We start from the raw sequence: 20932 nt of genomic DNA, 5'->3' as shown, positions 1-20932 counted from the left end.
TTCTGTGAACATATAAAAGGATCATCCAGTGGCTCCATGCTACCAACCTCATTAATACCAATTAGCAATGCTAAGTTCTTCATTCACATCAGTCTGCAGTCTACTGAGAGAGGTGACAGCCATATGCAGGGGAGTCAAAGTAAACATGGCTGATACCGGAACAAATCAATGTGACCACACAAAAGACCCAAGTTGTGATATTCCATGGTTTCGGACTTCCTCTAACAGTGGCATACACAGGTTCATCGCACTGGCATTTAATAAATTTACAGTGTCATTATTTTGCCACTTAGCTGCACCTGTTGTGTATTTCCTTCCATCCACTATGACGGGCCGGGTACTGTAACCACAGTGGAACAATTTCTAGCATTAATTTTGAACATGAGGCATCAGAAGGTATAAAAAAATATTCAAACCGATTCCTTGATAGAGTTTCTGTTACATTAAGAGTCAGTACAAGGAAAAGAAATTCAGTGGTATGCGGCGTAATTCTATTGAGAAAATAAAGACATAAGCTATAATATAATATAACATTACGAGGTTCTGAAATCTCTTAAGTCTCACAGCTGCCGCTATTTCTTCCATTCTCACACCTGTGTTAGTGCGAGAATGAAAAATCTCACGGTACCCACCACTACCAAAACAACCATATTGTCAACCCGCAGTCCATCCATCCATCCATCCATGTCAAGATATAGTTCACCAGTGAATCTGTACATTCCTACTGTTGAATCTCCTTCTTCTCAAGCGTTGCCCATCTAAACATCTGCCCACTCACTGTGAATTATTGCTTGCCTACGCTATGAAGCTAACCTGCTTCAGTATCTACTAAACAACAACAAAAAAGGAACAAAAAAACGAAAATAAAAACAGCTGTACAGACGAACAGTCGGCGCACATAAAACCACACAGTCAACCAGATTCAACCATCATGAGGGGAAAAAAAAAATCAGGATCCTTCTGGACTGTTCTGAAGGGAGCTGGGGGAAAAAAACTAGTGCATTGACTGGGTCACAGCACTGCTCCCGAACTCGCCTACAAGCTCACAAAACACACAAACAAGCGCACACATGCACACGCACACACACATACAAACACACAAACAGATATGCACACAAAAATCATACATATTACAGAAAACGTCCCCCTATCAGTCCAAGCTAAGCAAGTGTGTATTTTTGTTAATGTGCGTGTGTGCTCGTGTGTGCTCGTGTGTGTGTGTGTTTGTATGGATCACACAGCCGTGTGTCTTGACGTCTCATTGCCATTTCGGGGCAATGTTGGATTCGGCCTGCTGAACTGGCTGAAGCTGGCGGCCCTGCATCTGGCCCGGGGCCCGCCTGGGTCCCCAGCCAGGCCCTGGGTGAGGCCTGGGGGTAGAGTACTGTAGCGGCCTGGCTCAGGATCCCCCTGGCTAGGCTGGCCAGGTTGGGTGGCCGGGTTGAGGGCGTGGTCCTTTGCGAAAAGACTCTGGATGAGCTGGAACTTTTCCTTCTCTTCTCGGAGGAAGACGTCGACCAGGAGGGTCTTCTCCCGTTTCAGCTGCTCCACGATGGTCTTTGGAACGTCAGGGATGAGCCAGGCAACCAGCAGACTGAGGAACATCACCAAGTTCTGAGGAGCAAGAGAGAGGATGGTGGATGGACGGATGGACGCAGAGATCATTAGGGAGCATGGATGGATGGCTCATTCATTGATAAAGATGGACGGATGGATGGACAGGCAGACGGTTGGATGAAGAGATTCATTGATAAAGATGTTGGTAAAGATGCATGGATGGATGGATGATCTGTCACTCTTCTCTGTGACTAATTAATCTCAGGTCAGTTTCAGCACATTGCAGGTCAGATTGATAACATCACAACTCTTATGTATAATCTAATCTAATGCAATATAAAATAATACACTATAACCTACCAACAGTGATCAAAAACAGGTGCTAATTAACTGGAGATAGAATTAGAGTGTTTGATGTTGGCTCTCAATCATATAGGATGTCTGTCTGTCTGTCTGTCTGTCTGTCTGTCTGTCTGTCTGTCTGTCTGTCCATCTCTGTCTCTCTACCTGGAACAGGATGACGAAGGCCAGTCTAGCAGCCAGGACACACCAGTACTGTTTGGAGAACTGGTAGGCATCTGGAGCCCATGGTGGTTCCCTGTAGTCCTTATATCTGGAGGAACACACACACACACAAAGGCACAGAGCAAGAGAGAGAGAGGGAGAGATTTTGAGTACACAAAAAAGTCTCAGCTCGAGGGCCCTATCTTACACCCGGCACAAAGTGCAACGCGGGTGTCTTCGCTAGTTTCCGACCGATGCAGCTGTCATTTTTCTGCCCAGCGCCCACGTTTAAATAGCGAATGTACTCGCACCCGGGCAGCATGGTCCTGGGTCGTCCTCTGTGTGGAGTTTGCATGTTCTCCCCGTGTCTGCGTGGGTTTCCTCTGGCGACTCCGGTTTCCTCCCACAGTCCAAGGACATGTAGGTCAGGTGACTCGGCCATACTAAATTGTCCCCAGGTGTGTGAGTGTGTGTGTGGGCCCTGTGTGATAGTCTGGCAGCCTGTCCAGGGTGTCTCCCCACCTGCTGCCCAATGACGGCTGGGTAGGCTCCAGCCTCCCTGTGACCCTGAGAGCAGGATAAGCAGTTCAGATAATGGATGGATGGATGTACTCGCAGCCATCTGAGCACCCACGGGCGTGTTGGTTTTAAAATGAGGCGTGGTCGGGCGCCTCGTTGGCGTGATGCCATCTTGTGGCAGCAGAAAGCGGTCGCGTGATTGACCAGCAAAAACTGGTCTAAAGGCAGTGGTGCAGTATTTTACTGCTATTTAAAGGGCTCATTATTAAGATGGTAAGATGTGCCTACACAGGCAGGTGCACAACGCATGTACACTCTGCTTGTTACAAACAAACACACACACACACAGGGATGTGCAGCAGCGCACAAACATGCAAAAGATTACCACTAAAAACTTTACAATGTGAAAGATTATCATTGTATACAGCACAATATTTAAAAAATTAACGTCAACATGGAATGCGGGGTGTCCGGGTCGCGTAGCGGTCTATTCTGTTGCCTACCAACACGGGGCTCGCCGGTTCGAATCCCCGTGTTACCTCCGGCTTGGTCGGGCGTCCCTACAGACACAATTGGCTGTCTGTGTGGAAAGCCGGATGTGGGTACGTGTCCTGGTTGCTGCACTAGCGCCTCCTCTGGTCGGTCAGGGCGCCTGTTTGGGGGGGAGGGGGAACTGGGCGGAACAGCGTGATCATCCCACGCGCTACGTCCCCCTGGCGAAACTCCTCACTGTCAGGTGAAAAGAAGCGGCTGGTGACTCCACATGTATCGGAGGAGGCAGGTGGTAGTCTGCAGCCCTCCCCGGATCGGCAGAGGGGGTGGAGCAGCGACCAGGAAAGCTCAGAAGAGTGGGGTAATTGGACGGGTACAGCTGGGGAGAAAACCCAAAAAAAGAAAAAGGAATCCGAGCTTCGGTGGATTCCTGCTGCTCCCATGGACAGTCTGTCGGCATGCTTACATTTCATGCATGAGCAGATCCCTTTCCTCAGCAGGAAACTATTTAATAGGGCGGCACTGTTGTCTCACAGCAAGAAGGTCCTGGGTTCGAACCCCAGGCCGTCCGTCCCGGGTCCTTTCTGTGTGGAGTTTTCATGTTCCCCCCCGTGTCTGCGTGGGTTTCCTCTGGGTGCTCCGGTCTCCTCCCACCATCGAAAAGACATGCATGTTCGGATTAATACTCCTGCCTGTGCCCCTGAGCAAGGCGATGGAAAAAGAACTGGAGCTGGTCTCCGAGTGCTGCAGCTGCCCACTGCTCCTCTACGATAGGACAGGTGAAATACAGAGAACACATTTCATTGTCACCTCTTTCTTCTCCACCATTTAACTAGCACTGCGCCAAGGTGCAAGTTCACCTGGCTTTTAAAGGGAACGGGAGATGACACCGATTGGTTCAATTCATACTACGCCCAAAACTCACCTAAGATTAAGAGGCTAAGTGACTTATGAATCAGATTATGTGCCGTTTAATTGGCAAAAGTGGATTTGGACATGTGGTAATTGCACTTGCACTTTAGACCACGCGCTACACATCGTTAAAATAGGGCCCCGAATTTTGGTTTCATTCAGAGTTCCCTTTTAATTGGCCCCAGTCCCTGGAACCACATGTAAGCCTCCTGGCTCGGTACCAGACCTCATCAGAACCCTCTGTGACTGGAGCTTTGATAAACGGTTTCAACTTTGGACTCGCAGAGATTCATCACGGCTCTGGCCGGGGCCCCAATGCTCATTAAAACAGGCTTGTAATGGACCGAGTCAGTCTTTTCCCAGTGTGTCTGTCTGTAGCAAACACTTTCTTCCTCGTTTTAAACCCTGGAAACTGGAACCACATGTTGAGCGGACTGCTGATATGGTGGAAAACCAGGACAGGGGCAGAGGCGAGGGGGAGTAAGAGTGCAATGAGAGAACGGTAATGACAGTGAGAAAACAGGGAGAGTGATATAATGAGAGGGCAGAAAAGAGGGAGAAAGAATTAGAATTTTTTTAAAAAAGGGTGAGAAAGAAATGGAGATTAGAGACAAACAGAGAGAGGAAGAGGATGTGCGTTGCTTCGGGTTCAACAGCTGTCAGCCTCAACACAAACACAAGTGTTTATTTGGCTGGGCACTTTCCCTTTCACAACAGTATAAATACACACAAATACACACACACCTTACAGCAGTTTCGCGTTGTATGTCTACTAGTTATCAAAGTCTCATCATCTGCCAATTTGATCAACCTATCAGCAGACAGAGTCCGGCCAGGGGAGGGACTTTGAAGCTGGACCCAACACACACTAATGGACATTGGTCAATTGAACGGTCGGGTTCGTTTCACTAGATCTTGTTTAAACTCTGTACAGACACATACCTGCACCCCCGTACTCCTTTTCTTACTTGCACATTTAGAAGTTCTTATGTATGCTAATACACTTAGAGACCGTGGCTCTGAGGTTGTGGGGTGGGTGCTGGTTTGGAGGACTTAAGCCGAGCAAACACCGATGCCAAAGCACCAAATGACTCGAACCAGGAGCCAACCGTCAAATTCGAAAAGTGCTGTTTTTATGACCACTATAACGTCTTTTTTTTACCAAAGAAAAAACGAGTTTGAGGGAGCACCGATGCTGGACTCCAGCCCAGACCCCACCAGTGTGGCGGCTTTATATCGTAATGTTTAGGAGCGGGCATCTTGAAATGCATCCACTGGCGCCAGTGTGTCCTGGCCTTTAGGAGTGGTTATTCTCACCATCAAGGACCAATACGTCAATAGAGCGGCTCACTCTGGTGCCATTTTGTGTTGATATACAGTCGTCACAACAAGATGGTGGATGGTTCGCTGTCCCAAACCCTGCTCCGTTTTTCCATGTGAAAGAACAGTCGCCTCAAATAAGGTCTGTGATTGACACGGGGAGGAGAGGAAGAGCCACGGACCAGTTCGCTGTATGAATTAAACGCTATCTCTTAACTCACAGATCAAGCTCAGAAGGCCGCAGATCATGTTTATGGAGATTTAGTTCTTTTCAAATGGGTAAATGTCAGTTTTTTGTATGTGTGAACCTTTAATTTTGCCCCACAAAGTGACGACATGGTCGGCTGCTGTGTAACTTCTCACTTTAAAGCTGAGCTCAAACCCAGAATCAGGAAAACCCAAGTGTCAGCCACACAAGGCTTACGTAAAAATAACTTGTTTTGTTTTGAAACTGCAGACGAGCTCATTGAAGGAAAACCAGGAGGGAGACATGAAAGAGGCAAATACAATTTGTCATGAGTGGAACATAAATGATTTCTTGACGAGAGAAAGTTGTGCGCTTTCAGAGGTGACAACTCAGTGTTCTATTATGTTGCACACGCCATTTAAATAGACAGCATCTGTGCTGCGTTGCGTTCAAGGGCAGCTAGTTGACACATTGAGACATATCTATGTGCAAAGCTCTCTCTCTCCCTCTGTGTGTGTGTTTGTGTGCATGCTGGGAGTCGGTGTGTGAGTGAGTTTGTTTGGTGAGAGCGACCTGTTAGTAATTTTGATTTAATCATCCATTTTTATTGTAGGTTTTGTTTTTTTGTGTTTAGGGCTGATGGTTTCAGCTCGGGTTTGTTAACCGGTTGTGGGCTACATTTGCTGTAGTCTGTGTGTTTGTCATGGCTTTTTCGGCGTGAGAGGGATGGTGTCCTCGGGAGACGTTTTCTCTCTCTATCCGACAGGGAGTGCGGGTTCGGCCTGATCCATCTGTTCCGGTAGAGGCGGTTCTCCTGGCTGTGGGACACACCAACCTGTCCTATGTCTCCAGGATGAACAGAGGTGTTTTGTGGCTGAGTTAATAGAGAGCGGCGTCTCTCTGAACAGCGTCTATTTGCAGGTTTCCCCATTCGCTGTGCCCTCCACCCGTGTCACCATCTCCAGTGTTCCCCTGTTCGTTTCCAATGAGGTGTTAAATCGGGAGCTGCAGCGCTTCAGGAAGCTGGTGAGCAGTTTTAGGACGGTGGGGTTAGGCTGTAAGAGCGACAAACTGAAACGTGTCCAATCCCTCCAGAGAGATGTTCATGTTACTGAATTGTCCGTCAGAGATGCTGGAGGTTTCCTTGAGTGTGGGGATGTGGGGCACAAGCAGATCGCTTGTCCTCACAGGCCGGACGAAGAGCGTACTAACACCGGTGCTCCGCCGGACGAGGAGCCAGCAGATGCTGCTGCTCCGCGGGGTGGCGCCCTGCTAACTGAGCCCGAGGCAGGAGAGGGATACAGCGGGCAGGCAGACAGTCAGGCAGGGGAACGGCGAGCTTATTCAGGCAGTGAGAATGTAACTGATGACAGCTTGGCTGTCCCAAGTGTCACAACAGAAGAAAGGAAAGGAGCAGAGGAAGCACCGGTAGCAGGAGAAAGCGGCGGGAAAGGGCCAGCAGCTGGACCTGACCAACGTCAGGCTGGTGGTGCAAAGGTGAGAGCGGGAGAGTTGTGTGTTATGGGGAGTGTTGCTGGTGAGGACAAGGTGGAGGAAATAGAGTACGGCACTGACTGTGACTATATGTCTCATTACAGGCTCACAGTCACACAGTGGAGATCTGTATATGCTAGAGGAAATTAGTGGTTTCCCAGATGAAACCTTTGGAAAATCTGTGAAAGTATTTGAGTAATTTTCAAGATACAGGAAAATGTATTAAAAGCGTGTTGACTTTGCAGAAAGTAGTTGGTGTTGATTTGTTAGATGAAAAAAAATCTGTTTGAAAAGGTACAACAAATCTCAGACATGCTTAAAACTAATAAAGGAAAAGGTTCAGAAAGGTTAAAGACTTCATAAGTAAGGTTATGGTGAGTGTGTTGCACTGGGTGAGCTTCCTCTTACCGTTTCCTCTACCTGTTTATATCATCTCTCTCTCTCGTGTTGTATGCACAAGGTGAGGGTCAGCTCTTTCAATATTAATGGGAGGGATCGACAGAAGAGGGCAGCCATTTCAGAAAAGATTAGACATAGTATTTTTGCAGAAAACACACAGTGACAAAGAGTGAAATATACTTGGGTTTGTGGTGGAAGGGCCATATTTTCTATCTCATGGGACTAATTTCTCTGCTGATGTAACCATTCTGTTTTCTCCAGGGCTTGATGTTGATATCATCTCCACCACAGAGATAGTGACAGACAGGGCTTTAGTGGTCAGAGCAAAAATACAGGCCCTATATTTTTTTCTTAATATATATATGCCCCAAATGAAGGCTCAGACAGACTGGACATCTTTCAGAAAATAAAGGTTTTCTTAAGATAGTGTGATCAGAGCAAATGTGTAGTGATGGGGGGAGATTGGAATTTTACTACATTTTTTTACATAAGACAGAACAGGAGAGGAACCCCACTTACAGTCACCCACCACCTTATCACAGGTGATTTCAGAATCAGATGTAGTAGATGCATGGTGGGTCAACATCCCCAGGTTTGGCAGTATACATGAGTTAAGGTGCTAGATGGGAATGTGAGTGCCGCCAGGCTGGATAGGGTTTACATATCACATAGGTTTAGCAACAGGTTATTGAACAGTCACATTCACCCAGTAGGTTTCACTGACCATCACTTAGTCACTTTAGACTTTCACACCTCACCAACCACTAAATGCAGCTCATACTGGCACTTTAATGTTAAGCTGCTTGAGGACAGGGATTTCTATCAGAAATTTGATACGTTCTGGGGAATCTGGAGAGAAAGGAAGAGGGACCTTGAGTCCCTGAGTCAGTGGTGGGAAGTGGGCAAGACACATATACGAGTTTTCTGTCAACATTTGACATTTGTAAACTGTACAATTTTGATGTTGGAATAATATCATTTGATCAGGAGAAAGCGTTTGATAGGGTTGACCATGGTTTTCTTTTTTCCACTTTAAGAGGTTTTGGTTTTGGAGATGGTTTTGTCACTGCTGGGTTTGTTATATAAGGAAGTTTTCTGTTTGGTGAAAGTGGGTGGTGGGCTGAGTTGTCCAGTACATGTTCAGAGAGGCATTAGACAGGGATGTCCTATCTCTGGACAGCTATACTCTTTAGCTATTAAGCCTCTTCTGAATAGATTAAGAGCCAGGCTATCGGGACTTATGCTACCAGGGTTGCCTCAGCACCTGTCGTGGTGGTGTCAGCTTATGCTGATGACATTACTGTGTTTGCCAAAACTAGTGAGATGTGGGGTTCCTGGGTAGTAGTTTAGACATGTATGAAAGGGCAACCTCAGCAATAGTGAACTGGGGGAAAAAGTGAAGCCCTGCAGGTTGGGCAGTGGGGAGACAAGGTCTGGCCAAAGTTACCAGGACACCTCAGATGGGGAAGGCAGGGTATGAAAAATTGGGGTGTTTTTCTGGGAACAGAGAAGTTTCAGAGGAAGAGCTGGGAGGGTGCTATGGAGAGTGTGCCAGACTGTCTAAATGGAAATGGCAGCTACCTCAGCTTTCCTACAGAGGAAGGGTCCTAATCATCAATAACTTCATTGTCTTGACCCTTTGGCACAAACTGATAGTCTTACCAAGGGGCCTGACTGAAGGAATTCAGAGGGCAGTTGTAGATTTCTTCTAGTTACGGTCGCACTGGCTGAGATCAGCAATACTATACCTGCTGGTATAGAAGGGAGGACAGGGCCTGATACACATCGAATCATGGATCACAGCCTTCAGGCTGCAGACAGCTCAGAGACTGCTTTACAGCTTTGGCCTGCCATGGGCAGATACTGTTTGCTGCTAAGGAGGGCTGGATGCCAAGGATACGACAAAAATTTGTTCCTGCTTTGACCCCAGTCCATGGATTTAACTGGTCTGACACCTTTTTACCAGCCTGTCTTACAGGCGTGGCAGGTTTTAACATTCCACTGGGAAGCTGTGATGACACCAGGAATGTGGCTGTTTGAGGAGCCCTTGATTGGAAACAGTTTCATCACCTCTCAGGTTTTGTCTTCTGGTAGCCTGAGATCCAAACTGAGAGAGGCTGGCTATGTTAAGCTGGGCCATCTCATGAAGACATCCATCACCCATTTAGCTGAACTGCTCAACAGCAGATCCAATAGACTGCTGTTCAGGCTGGTGGAGGAGTCCGTGCTTCCCTGCCAGAAGCCCTCAGAGCGTTTGCTGAAGATCGTACTCTATCTGACCAATGGGATGATGAATATGAGTATGTCTTTCCTTCCCTGGCTGGCTCTCTCCTGTGGGACAGTGGTAAGATAAGGAGGACATGCTGCTGTCTCTAAAGACCCTAGACTTGGGAGACTTTGAGACACGCGGGGGGGGGGGGAACAGCCTATTATATCAGTGTGAAGGTTTCAAACTTATGCTCTCTGGCAGGGGTGAAGGTGTCGAGATGGACAGAATTTTTTTGGTGTGGGATCATCCCCGAGAGGCTGTAGGCAGTCCCTGTACACACCTTCTATTAACAAATGGACAGGTGACTTCCAATGGAAGTTTGTACATGGGGCCATAGCTACAAACAGGTATCTGGTGCACCTCAATCCTGGCACAGGGGACTACTGTCCTTTCTGGTTGGGGACAGAAACAATATACCATCTGTTTATCCAGTGTTCCAGACTGGTCAGACTATTCAGCCTGCTACAGACATGGTTTCAGGGCTTAGGAGAAAGATTTTCTTTTTGTCTTTTTATCTATGGTCCACACTACTCTGCAAAAAAAAAAACAAGTCTGTACACATTAATGAATTTCATTTCACTGGCCAAACTAGCTATTTGGACAACAAGGAAAAACTGTGTGAGGGGCAAGGGGCCAGAAGACGTGATTCTGGTGCTGACATCTCAAGAGTGGAGTTTGAGTTTTTCAGACTGACAAATAGGACAGACGTTTTTGTGAACACTTGGGGTGTGCAGGATGTGTTGTGTTCCATAAGAGTGAATTCGTTGGTTCTGACTATCTGAGATTTTTTTTTCCTTTTCTTTGGTATTTTTGATTTGGGTTTTTTGAATGAATGTTTTGTTTTAATTTTTGATAGCGAAAACCTTGTGTAAATGGAACCAGACAGAAATAAAAGTCTGTTTTAAAATTCTCTCGCTTACCCTCTCTCTTACTCTCTCACTCAAGGACATCTTTATGCAGGCAAAAAAATCTTTCCTCCAAAATAGCTGAATGTGATCGAGAGATAAATTAGGATTTATGGACAAAGATCCGTGTTGTCTGGTGCTGTGGCTGCAGGCTGATCTTCCAGTCGACCCTGAGCGCACCCAGTTCAACACATTCAGTACATGAAATGGACAAACCCAGTATCAGTTCAAAATAAATCAATAGACAATTGAAAATCAAATCAAACATCGGTTGGAGAGAGGGAAGGGCAGATGGACAGATGGATGGACGGAAAGACAGATAAATACAGATACAGACATACAAACATAAAATGGAGTTAAAATTTGGTTGAAGATGCAAATATTGGAACCAGCATAACTAATTAAATTTGAGTACAACAATGCATTAGCTTGCACAATGCACAGACATGGCTTTCCACAATCTACAGGCCCCAATGACCAAACCGCCTACACTTTCATTGTGTGCATTAAGTGTGATCCGGTCTGCAGTACAATAGCAAGGACGTCCAGTTCAAAGCTGACCTCTAAACTACCAGAGAGGACCACAATCGGGGGTCGAGGCTAAGTTTCAAATATTTTAAACAAGGCGGAAAAACTGTAGCAATGCTTGTTTGGAGAGAATGGGGTCACCCAGCCTTGGAAAAACCATGGCCCAGCCTGTGCACAGCGGTTTTCTGCTCACCATGTGCTGACAGATCACACCCCAGCTAGCTAGCCAGGCGTCTCCTTTTCCATCGGACAGTCGACAGGTTTTCGAATGACTTGTCCGGGTGCGGTTGGAGAGGCCAAGCGTTCATCGCAATACCCGGTAAAAACGGAGTATTTTCAGTCCAAACCCAACAACGTATGTGCTGTTCAGTCAAAGCAAATAACTGCTTATGTGTGTTTGTTTTCACACGAGTAAGGATTAAACGATGGGCTATTATAACGGCATGGATTACAATCTGTGATTTCTCTAATCACAGACGGCGTTGTTAATAGACTATCCGTATGCATTCAACGCATGTGGTGTTCAGCTGCTTTATGGCAGAGATGAGCTCCGGTGTCTCCGCTGGAATGATTCATCGTATTTTCTGGATGTTGGCAATACTTAGCTTGGGTTGACTCGACTCGACGAGGAAACGGAGCTATTCAAGTTCAGGTGAGCTGCTTGATCGCGGGCGGTTTCCCCCCCGAGCACGGTGAGTCTTTATCTCCGTTTGTGTGTGTTTTGGATACACGGCTTCTAAAATACTTTGGGTTGATGTGGCTGCCTGAGCAAAACTTATGAGCTCCGACAGGGCACGGTACGGTTGTTAGATCCACTCAGATAAGACGCCTTATGAAATTCCTGCTGTGTAAAAATAGATGACGAGGCCTGCCTGCTTTGGCAGCTTTGCCGTCTTCAACGCTCACCAAGTGCTTGACTGGCAGGTTGGAATATGTAGAAGAAGAGGGTGTGTGTCCACAAACAATTTTAACGTTTAAGTTTATACACAAAAATCTAAACAAACATATTTACACACACACACACACACACTCTCTCTCTCTCTCTCACACACACACACACACACACACACAAACACGTGTGTTTTGTAAGCGTATGTGTGTATATATCTTTGTGCGTGTGCCTGTGTGTTTGTGATGTGCTTGTCTGAGTGAATGAAATGTTGTACCCATGTCTATGCGTGTGCACATGTGTTTGTTGTGTGTGTGTGTGTGTGCATGCGCATTTGTTATGTGTTTACATGTGCATGTGTACAATATTTGTACATCTTTGTGAGATTGTGTTTGAGTTTGTGAGGTTGTGTTCCAGTGTGTGTGTGTGTGTGTGTGTGCGCGCGTGCACATATCTAAGTGAACGAGATGCTGATTTTGTGTGCCCATGTCTCTGTGTGTGTGATTTTGTGGTCGTGTGTGTGCGCACAAATGTGCGTACGCAAATGTGAGGCAGCATGTGTGTGTGTGTGTGTGTGTGTGAGAGAGAGAGAGAGATTGTGTGTGTGTGTGTGTGTGGTTGTGTGTGACAGAGATAGAGTGTGTGTGTGTGACAGAGATAGAGTGTGTGTGTGTGTGTGTGTGTCAGCAGGGTCTTTGATTCCATCTCCTTATACAGTCATGAGTGAGGAATGTCGTGTCTGGGAGAGATTGCTCTTCTCGCTCTCTTTTCATCTGTTCATTCTTTCTCTCCGTCTCTTCTACCCACCATCCACCCCCTTAGGTTTCTCTGACATCATATTCCCTCCTTCCCTCTTCTCCCCTATTCAGGCTTCATCCTCTTTCCCGCTCTTTTTACGTAGAGTCCATCGTGTTCTCCTATCGCTCTCTCCCTCGCTCTCTGTCTGCCTCTCTCTCTCTGTCTCTCTGTCTCTCTCTCTCCCTCTCTCTGTCTCTGTGTGTGTTTGTCTCTGTCTGTCTGTCTGTCTGTCTGTCTGTCTGTCTCTCTCTTTCCTGATCTTTTCAAAGTCTATTTGAGTCCTTCTCTTCCTGTCATCCCTCCTCGTGTCCTGTCTTCCTCCTCTCTCGTGTTGGTCTTCACATCTCTTCACCTCATCTTTTCATTCTACATGTCGTCTGTCCGTCTCTCTCTCTTATCTCGTTTTCTCTGTCTTCTTGTGTGTGTGTGTGTGTGTGTGTGTGTGTGTGTGTGTGTGTGTGTGTGTGTGTGTGTGTGTGTGTGTGTGTGTGTCCACTTCAGCTGGACTACAATGCTTTCTTGACCTGAGTGTTAAAACAGCACCAGACCATCATAACACATAAACACACGACATAAACAAGATGACAAAGCATCAACACAATACTGATGTAGTAACCACAACACTACTGACATGATATAAAATATATACAATACTCTCTTCCCTACTCACTACTGACATGATATAAAATATATACAATACTCTCTTCCCTACTCACTACTGACATGATATAAAATATATACAATACTCTCTTCCCTACTCACTACTGACATGATATAAAATATATACAATACTCTCTTCCCTACTCACTACTGACATGATATAAAATATATACAATACTCTCTTCCCTACTCCTTACTGACATAATATAAAATATATACAATACTCTCTTCCCTACTCACTACTGACATGATATAAAATATATACAATACTCTCTTCCCTACTCCTTACTGACATAATATAAAATATATACAATACTCTCTTCCCTACTCCTTACTGACATGATATAAAATATATACAATACTCTCTTCCCTACTCACTACTGACATGATATAAAATATATACAATACTCTCTTCCCTACTCACTACTGACATGATATAAAATATATACAATACTATATTCTCTACTCACTACTGGCATGATATAAAATATATACAATACTCTCTTCCCTACTCCTTACTGACATGATATAAAATATATACAATACTCTCTTCCCTACTCACTACTGACATGATATAAAATATATACAATACTCTCTTCCCTACTCACTACTGACATGATATAAAATATATACAATACTCTCTTCCCTACTCCTTACTGACATGATATAAAATATATACAATACTCTCTTCCCTACTCCTTACTGACATGATATAAAATATATACAATACTCTCTTCCCTACTCACTACTGACATGATATAAAATATATACAATACTCTCTTCCCTACTCACTACTGACATGATATAAAATATATACAATACTATATTCTCTACTCACTACTGGCACGATATAAAATATATACAATACTCTCTTCCCTACTCACTACTGACATGATATAAAATATATACAATACTCTCTTCCCTACTCACTACTGACATGATATAAAATATATACAATACTTTCTTCCCTACACCTTACTGACATGATATAAAATATATACAATACTCTCTTCCCTACTCCTTACTGACATGATATAAAATATATACAATACTCTCTTCCCTACTCACTACTGACATGATATAAAATATATACAATACTCTCTTCCCTACTCACTACTGACATGATATAAAATATATACAATACTCTCTTCCCTACTCCTTACTGACATGATATAAAATATATACAATACTCTCTTCCCTACTCACTACTGAGATGATATAAAATATATACAATACTCTCTTCCCTACTCACTACTGGCATGATATAAAATATATACAATACTCTCTTCCCTACTCACTACTGGCATGATATAAAATATATACAATACTCTCTTCCCTACTCACTACTGGCATGATATAAAATATATACAATACTCTCTTCCCTACTCACTACTGACATGATATAAAATATATACAATACTCTCTTCCCTACTTCTTACTGACATGATATAAAATATACACATTACTCTCTTCCCTACTCACTACTGACATGATATAAAATATATACAATACTCTCTTCCCTACTCACTACTGACATGATATAAAATATATACAATACTCTCTTCCCTACTAACTGTCACTGCATGACCCCCGCTGCAGCTGCATCTCTGCAACACATCCTTCATATGTAGACTCTGTGTGTGTGTGTGTGTGTGTGTGTGTGTGTGTGTGTGTGTGTGTGTGTGTGTGTGTGTGTCTGTTGCCAATGCAGAGTCTCTAGAGAACCAGACACAAATTTACTGATAAACAAGGGTCACAACATTCCCATCCTTAAAATACTCATACGTATATATAAACGCAGCACGCACGCACGCACGCGCACGCACGCACACACACACATACACACACACACACACACACACACACACACACACACACACGCACAAACAAGCCATAGATCATGGTCCCGATCAGGTAGTGAACACCATGAAAACGACCCAAAAAAAAAAACTGTGTGTGTGTCTGTCTCTCTCACTCACTCTGTCTGGGTGTGTGTCTCTCTCTCTGTCCCTCTCCCTCTGTGTGTGTGTGTGTGTGTGTGTGCATGTGTGTGTCGTTTGGATTTTTATCAGTCTTTTTAATAAATGCTTTTTAAAAATCACAAATCTGTGTGCGTGTGTATCTGTCTGTGTGTGTGTGTGTGTGTGTGTGTGTCTGTGTGTGTGTGTCTCTCTCTGCGTCTCTCTCTGTCTCTGTGTGTGTCTCTATGGTTGTCTCTCTTTCTCCGTCTGTGTCTCATGCATTCTCTCTCTGTCTCGCTCTCTCTCTTGCTCTGTGTGTGTGTCGCTCTGTCTATATGTATGTGTGTCTCTCGCTGTCTCTACGTCTCTCTGTCTCGCCCTCTTTTTCTCACTCCCATTTTCATGATTCTTGTTAACATCCACTCTTTCCTTCTCTTTGTGTTTCTTAATTTTTTTCTTTTTCTTTCTGAACCACACACACACACACACACACACACACACACACACACACACACACACACACACACCCACCCACACACACACCATACATGATCCGTGTTGCATGTGTGCAACAGGATGCTGAGCCTGACTGGAGGAGTCTACATGAGGTGTGAAGTCTTCTGCTCATCACCACCACCGTTACACAGTTACATTACATTACGTTACATTACAGTCATTTAGCCGACGCTTTTATCCAAAGCGACTTGCAGTAAGTGCATTTAACGTAGGAAATCAAGAGAACTACTAGTCATCAGAGGTCATAAGTACATCTAAACAAGCATCTAAGAGCAAAACCAGTGCTAAAGTAAAAGCGCGATAAAGATTTTTTTTTAAATGAGTGAATACAGTAAGTGCTAAGAGCAAGCAACAGGGTAGTAGCTCTTGAAGAGGTGAGTTTTCAAGCTGCGCTGAAAGATGGGCAGCGACTCCGCTGTCCTGACATCAGTGGGGAGTTCATTCCATCACTGTTGGGCCAGGACAGAAAAGAGCCGTGACTGGGTTGGTCGGCAGCAGTGGCCTCTGAGCGACGGAGCAACTAGGCGTCCCGAGGCAGCAGAGCAAAGTGGTTGGGCGGGGGTGTAGGGCTTGACCATGGCCCTGGCGATAGGAAGGAGCTGTTCCTTTCACTGCCCTGTAGGCTAGCACCAGAGTCTTAAACTGGATGTGAGCAGCTACTGGGAGCCAGTGTAGGGACATGAGAAGGGGAGTTGTGTGGGAGAACTTAGGGCGGTTGACCACCAGACGAGCTGCAGCTTTCTGAACAAGCTCCAGAGATTTGATGGCCAACGCCGGGGCGCCAGCAAGGAGGGAGTTGCCGTAGTCCAGCTGGGAGATGACCAGAGCCTGGATGAGCACTGGTGCCATCTCGTCGGTGAGGAATGGGCGAATCCTCCTGATGTTATAGAGGGGAAATCTGCAGGAGTGAGCAACCGATGCAACGTTTGCAGCAAACGACAGTTGGTCGTCCAGGATTACACCTAGATTCCTCGCAGTCTAAGTTGGCATCACCACGGTGTTGTTAATGGTGATGGTCAGGTCTTGGTGTGGGCAACCTTTCCCCGGGAGGAACATCAGTACTGTCTTGTCCAGATTGAGCTTCAGGTGGTGTGTCGCAATCCACTCCGAGATGCCAGTCAAGCACGCAGCAATGCGTGTCTCTACTTGTGTCAGAGGGAGGAAAGGACAAGATCAGCTGGGTGTCATCGGCATAACAATGGTAAGCAAAGTCATGCGAGCGAATAACAGAACCCAGGGATGTCGTGTACAGGGAGAAAAGGGGAGGACCCAGAATCAAACCTTGTTGAACGCCTGTAGTCAGTCTGTGAGGCTCCGACACAGATTCCCTCCATGTCACCTGGTAGGAGCAACCCGTCAGGCAGGATGCAAACATTGAGAGTGCAGAGCCTGTGACACCCAGCCCCTCAAGGGTAGAGAGGAGGATCTGGTGGTTCACTGTATCGAACACAGCTGACAGGTCCAGGAGTATCAGGACAGAGGAGAGAGAGTTTGCTCTCGCAGAGTGCAGCGATTCTGTCACTGCAAGGAGGACTGTCTCTGTCGAGTGACCCACCTTGAACCCAGACTGGTTGGGGTCCAGGAGGTTGTTCTGGTGGAGGTACAAAGAAAGTTGGTTAAAGACAGCATGTTTGAAAGTTTTGGATAGAAAGGGTAGAAGGGAAACCAGTCTGTAGTTTTTGACGTCAGAGGGGTTAAGTGATGGTTTCTTGAGAAGGGGGGTGACTCTAGCAGTCTTGAAGGCAGATGGAAAGCATCCTGCCTGGAGGGAGGTGTTGATGAGGTGGGTTACAAAGGGAAGGAGTTCAGGTGCTATAGACTGAAGAAGAGGGGAGGGGACTGGGTCAAGGGAGCATGTGGTGGAGCGACTGGATGTGATGAGGTTGAGGACCTCGTCAGAGGAGAGGGGAGCGAGGTGGGATAAGGTGGGGTGTGGAGAGGTGAGGGAGGGTGCAGAGAGTGGGCTAGTGCAAGGAGCACTAACTGGGTGGTGAGAAAAGGAGGATCTGATGTCATTTACATTCCTGTCAAAGAAGTTAGCGAAGTCATCGAGGAGAAGGGAGGAAGTAGGAGGAGGAGGTGGGGGTTGAAGAAGTGTAGAGAAGGTTTCAAAGAGTTTCTTAGGATTAGAGGCAGAGGATAGGATTTTAGAACAATAGAAGGCAGCTTTAGCAGCAGAAAAGGAGGAGGAGATAGTGGAAAGAAGAGATTGGAAGTTGAGAAGGTCCTCTGGGAGTTTGCTTTTCCTCCATTTGCACTCTGCCACTCTTAGGCTCCGTCTGTTAGTACGTACTGAGTCGGACAGCCAAGGGGCAGGTGGGAGTTGGGTATGCAGGCATGGAGGTGAGGGGACAGAGATTGTCCAGAGAAGAGGAGAGGGTAGAGAGAAGAAGATCAGTAGCAGCGTCAGAGGGTAGGAGAGAGAAAGAGGTAACAGAGGAAGAAAGATCAGTGGTGGCGAGAGAGCAGAGGTGTCTATGGGTGGAAACCATGTGGGTAGGGGAAGGGGCTGAGGAGGGTGAAGACAGGGAGAGAGAGTAGGACATGAAATAGTGGTCAGAGAGCTGGAGGGGAGTATCAGGAAGACTGGAAATAGGACAGTGTCTAGTAAAGATAAGGTCCAGCTGGTTGCCGGCCTTATGGGTAGGAGGAGAGGGTGAGAGGTGAAGGTCAAAGGAGGAGAGGAAAGAGAGAAGAGGATCTAGTTTGTCAGTGTGGATGTTGAAGTCACTGAGAAGGATAAGTTCAGAGTCATCAACAGGGAAGTGCGAGACAAGTGTGTCAAGCTCCTCAAGAAACTCACCAAGGGGGCCTGGTGGGCAGTACACAACCACAATGGTGAGGTTGACTAGATAAGAGACAGTAACAGCATGAAATTCAAAAGAGGGCAGAGAAAATTGTGGAATGGAAACAAGAGAGTATTTCCATGTCAGGGAGATTAGCAGGCCAGTACCACCACCTTGCCTCCCAGCTCTGGGAGTGTGAGAAAAAGAGTACACATCAGACAGAGCTGCGGGTGTGGTAGTGTTTTCTGGCGTGATCCAGGTCTCACTTAGAGCAAGAAAGTTGAGGGAGAGCAAGGATGCGTAGCCTGAGATAAACTAAGCTTTCGGCACCGCAGACTGGAAATTCCAGAGCCCTCCCATCACCACTTGATCAATGTGAGTGGAGATAGTGGGATAGATGAGATTGGTAGGGTCACAGCACCTAGGAGTAACCCAACGTCTATGCCAGCCCCAGGAAGAGGAAAGGACAGGAATGTGAGGGAAACACATAGTCTATACTAGGTACACAAAATACAGATGGCTGACCAGATCTAAAAAGAGCAGTCCTTGCTTGACGTAGTCTTGGCTTGAAAAAGTCGCACTTGCCTTTGTTCACTCTAGCCTTCGTTCAACCTAGACCTGTTTGCCCTCGGCTTGTTTGCCTGTCGTTTGGAAGCTAATGCTTCCAAGTAGCAACAGTGATTTAAAGAACACTGATTGCAAATTGTCTGCCAGGGGTGCAGGCCACACCCTGGCCACTTAACACCCAATTGGCCAAAGAGGTAAACCTAAACTAGGCCTATTGCCCAGAAACTGGTCATTTTTTAAAACTCTATCAAACCTGTTAGAACAAGCCCACAATAAGCAGTGACTGCCAGTTAAACCTGAATCCAGCCCAGGACGTCTATTGCCGGGCTGCAGGTCCCGACTCCCTCCCCCTCTCTCCCCCTCCCTCTTTCTCTCTCTCTATCCAGTCAAGAAGACACAAATGAAAGTAACAACTGGTGCTGTGCATCGTCTGCATGCTACGTTGTGTGTTGCTGAGCAGAGATGTGACGCGTGGCGGCGACATGTTAAACAACACACACACACAAGGACTGAACACACTGTTTCACAATGTGACGGAAAACTTCCACCCTCAGGGCTCCGTCCGTCCATTCATCAATCTGTCCATACGTCCCTCTTTAGGCTGACTTCTGACTCCGTCTCCCTCGCTTTTTGTCCTTTCATGGCAGTCTGCCTTTCTCCTCTCCTCCGCCTCCTGTGCCCCGACATCTCTCCTCCGCTCTACCATCCCGTCCTCCCATTCACACACACAAGCACCCACATATACAAGCTTGCACCGGCATTCACACACACACAACCTAACACACAACCTAACACACAATGCACACGCACACACATTGTCTGAATTGAGCCTAAGACACTGCCAAGCATGGGAGGCACATACTGTACAGCACTACACACACACACACACACACACACACACACACGCACACACACATATCGTTTGAATTGAGCCTAAGACACTGCCAAGCATGGGAGGCACATACTGTACAGCACTACACACACACACACACACACACACACACACACACACACACACACACACACACACACACACACACACACACACACACACACACAGACAAATTGGTTTGAACTCTAGGGTTAACAAAATTACGCCATCAAGTGAGGAAGACATATATTATCTTCACTGTACTCACACACACACACACACACTGACATACACACACATACACACAACACACTCACAGACACAGACATACAAACACATAACACACTCACACAGACACACACACTCACACAGACACACACACACACATACAAACAAACAACACACACACAGACATACAAATACGAAACACTCACACAGCCACACACAAACGCAGACACACACACACACAGACAGACATACAACACACACACACACAGACACTGTGTCGACTCTGTGCTTGGAACGTCCCACAGTTGGATTTCGTGCCTCTGAGCAGAGAGTAGCAGGGGTGTGTAGCAGGGGTGTGTAGCAGGGGTGTGTAGTGCCGTGCGTTTCTGACGTGACGTCACTGCTACTACCGCCAAACACAAAGACACCATTCTGGACCTGCGGTTTTCACCATCTTATGCAACAGGGGGCGTCGGCATCGGCGACCTTTTCATCCACAACGCTTTATTGATGGCCGCAAAGAAACGGCTGGCCGCCAGCGTGCGCCGGAGACACCATGAATACATGAGG

The 20932-nt window shown here is 46.3% G+C and overlaps 1 protein-coding gene across 1 annotated transcript in view; it reads right to left on the bottom strand.

The window, feature by feature from the left end:
- Nucleotides 1-1233: 1233 nt before the first annotated feature.
- ano2b (anoctamin 2b) overlaps nt 1234-20932 on the bottom strand; it is a 137905-nt gene continuing 118206 nt past the window's right edge. Inside the window, exons 24-25 of the mRNA XM_056275867.1 lie at nt 2065-2170; nt 1234-1614 (exon numbers count right to left, since the gene is read on the bottom strand). Of these exons, the coding sequence (XP_056131842.1) occupies nt 1234-1614; nt 2065-2170 (487 nt within the window). The remainder of the gene's footprint in view (nt 1615-2064; nt 2171-20932) is intronic.

Source organism: Lampris incognitus, chromosome 3 (genome assembly GCF_029633865.1).
Source record: "Lampris incognitus isolate fLamInc1 chromosome 3, fLamInc1.hap2, whole genome shotgun sequence".
NCBI lineage: Eukaryota > Metazoa > Chordata > Actinopteri > Lampriformes > Lampridae > Lampris > Lampris incognitus.
The sequence above is the reverse complement of the archived record's forward strand: the minus strand, read 5'-3'. Positions and strand labels throughout refer to the sequence as shown.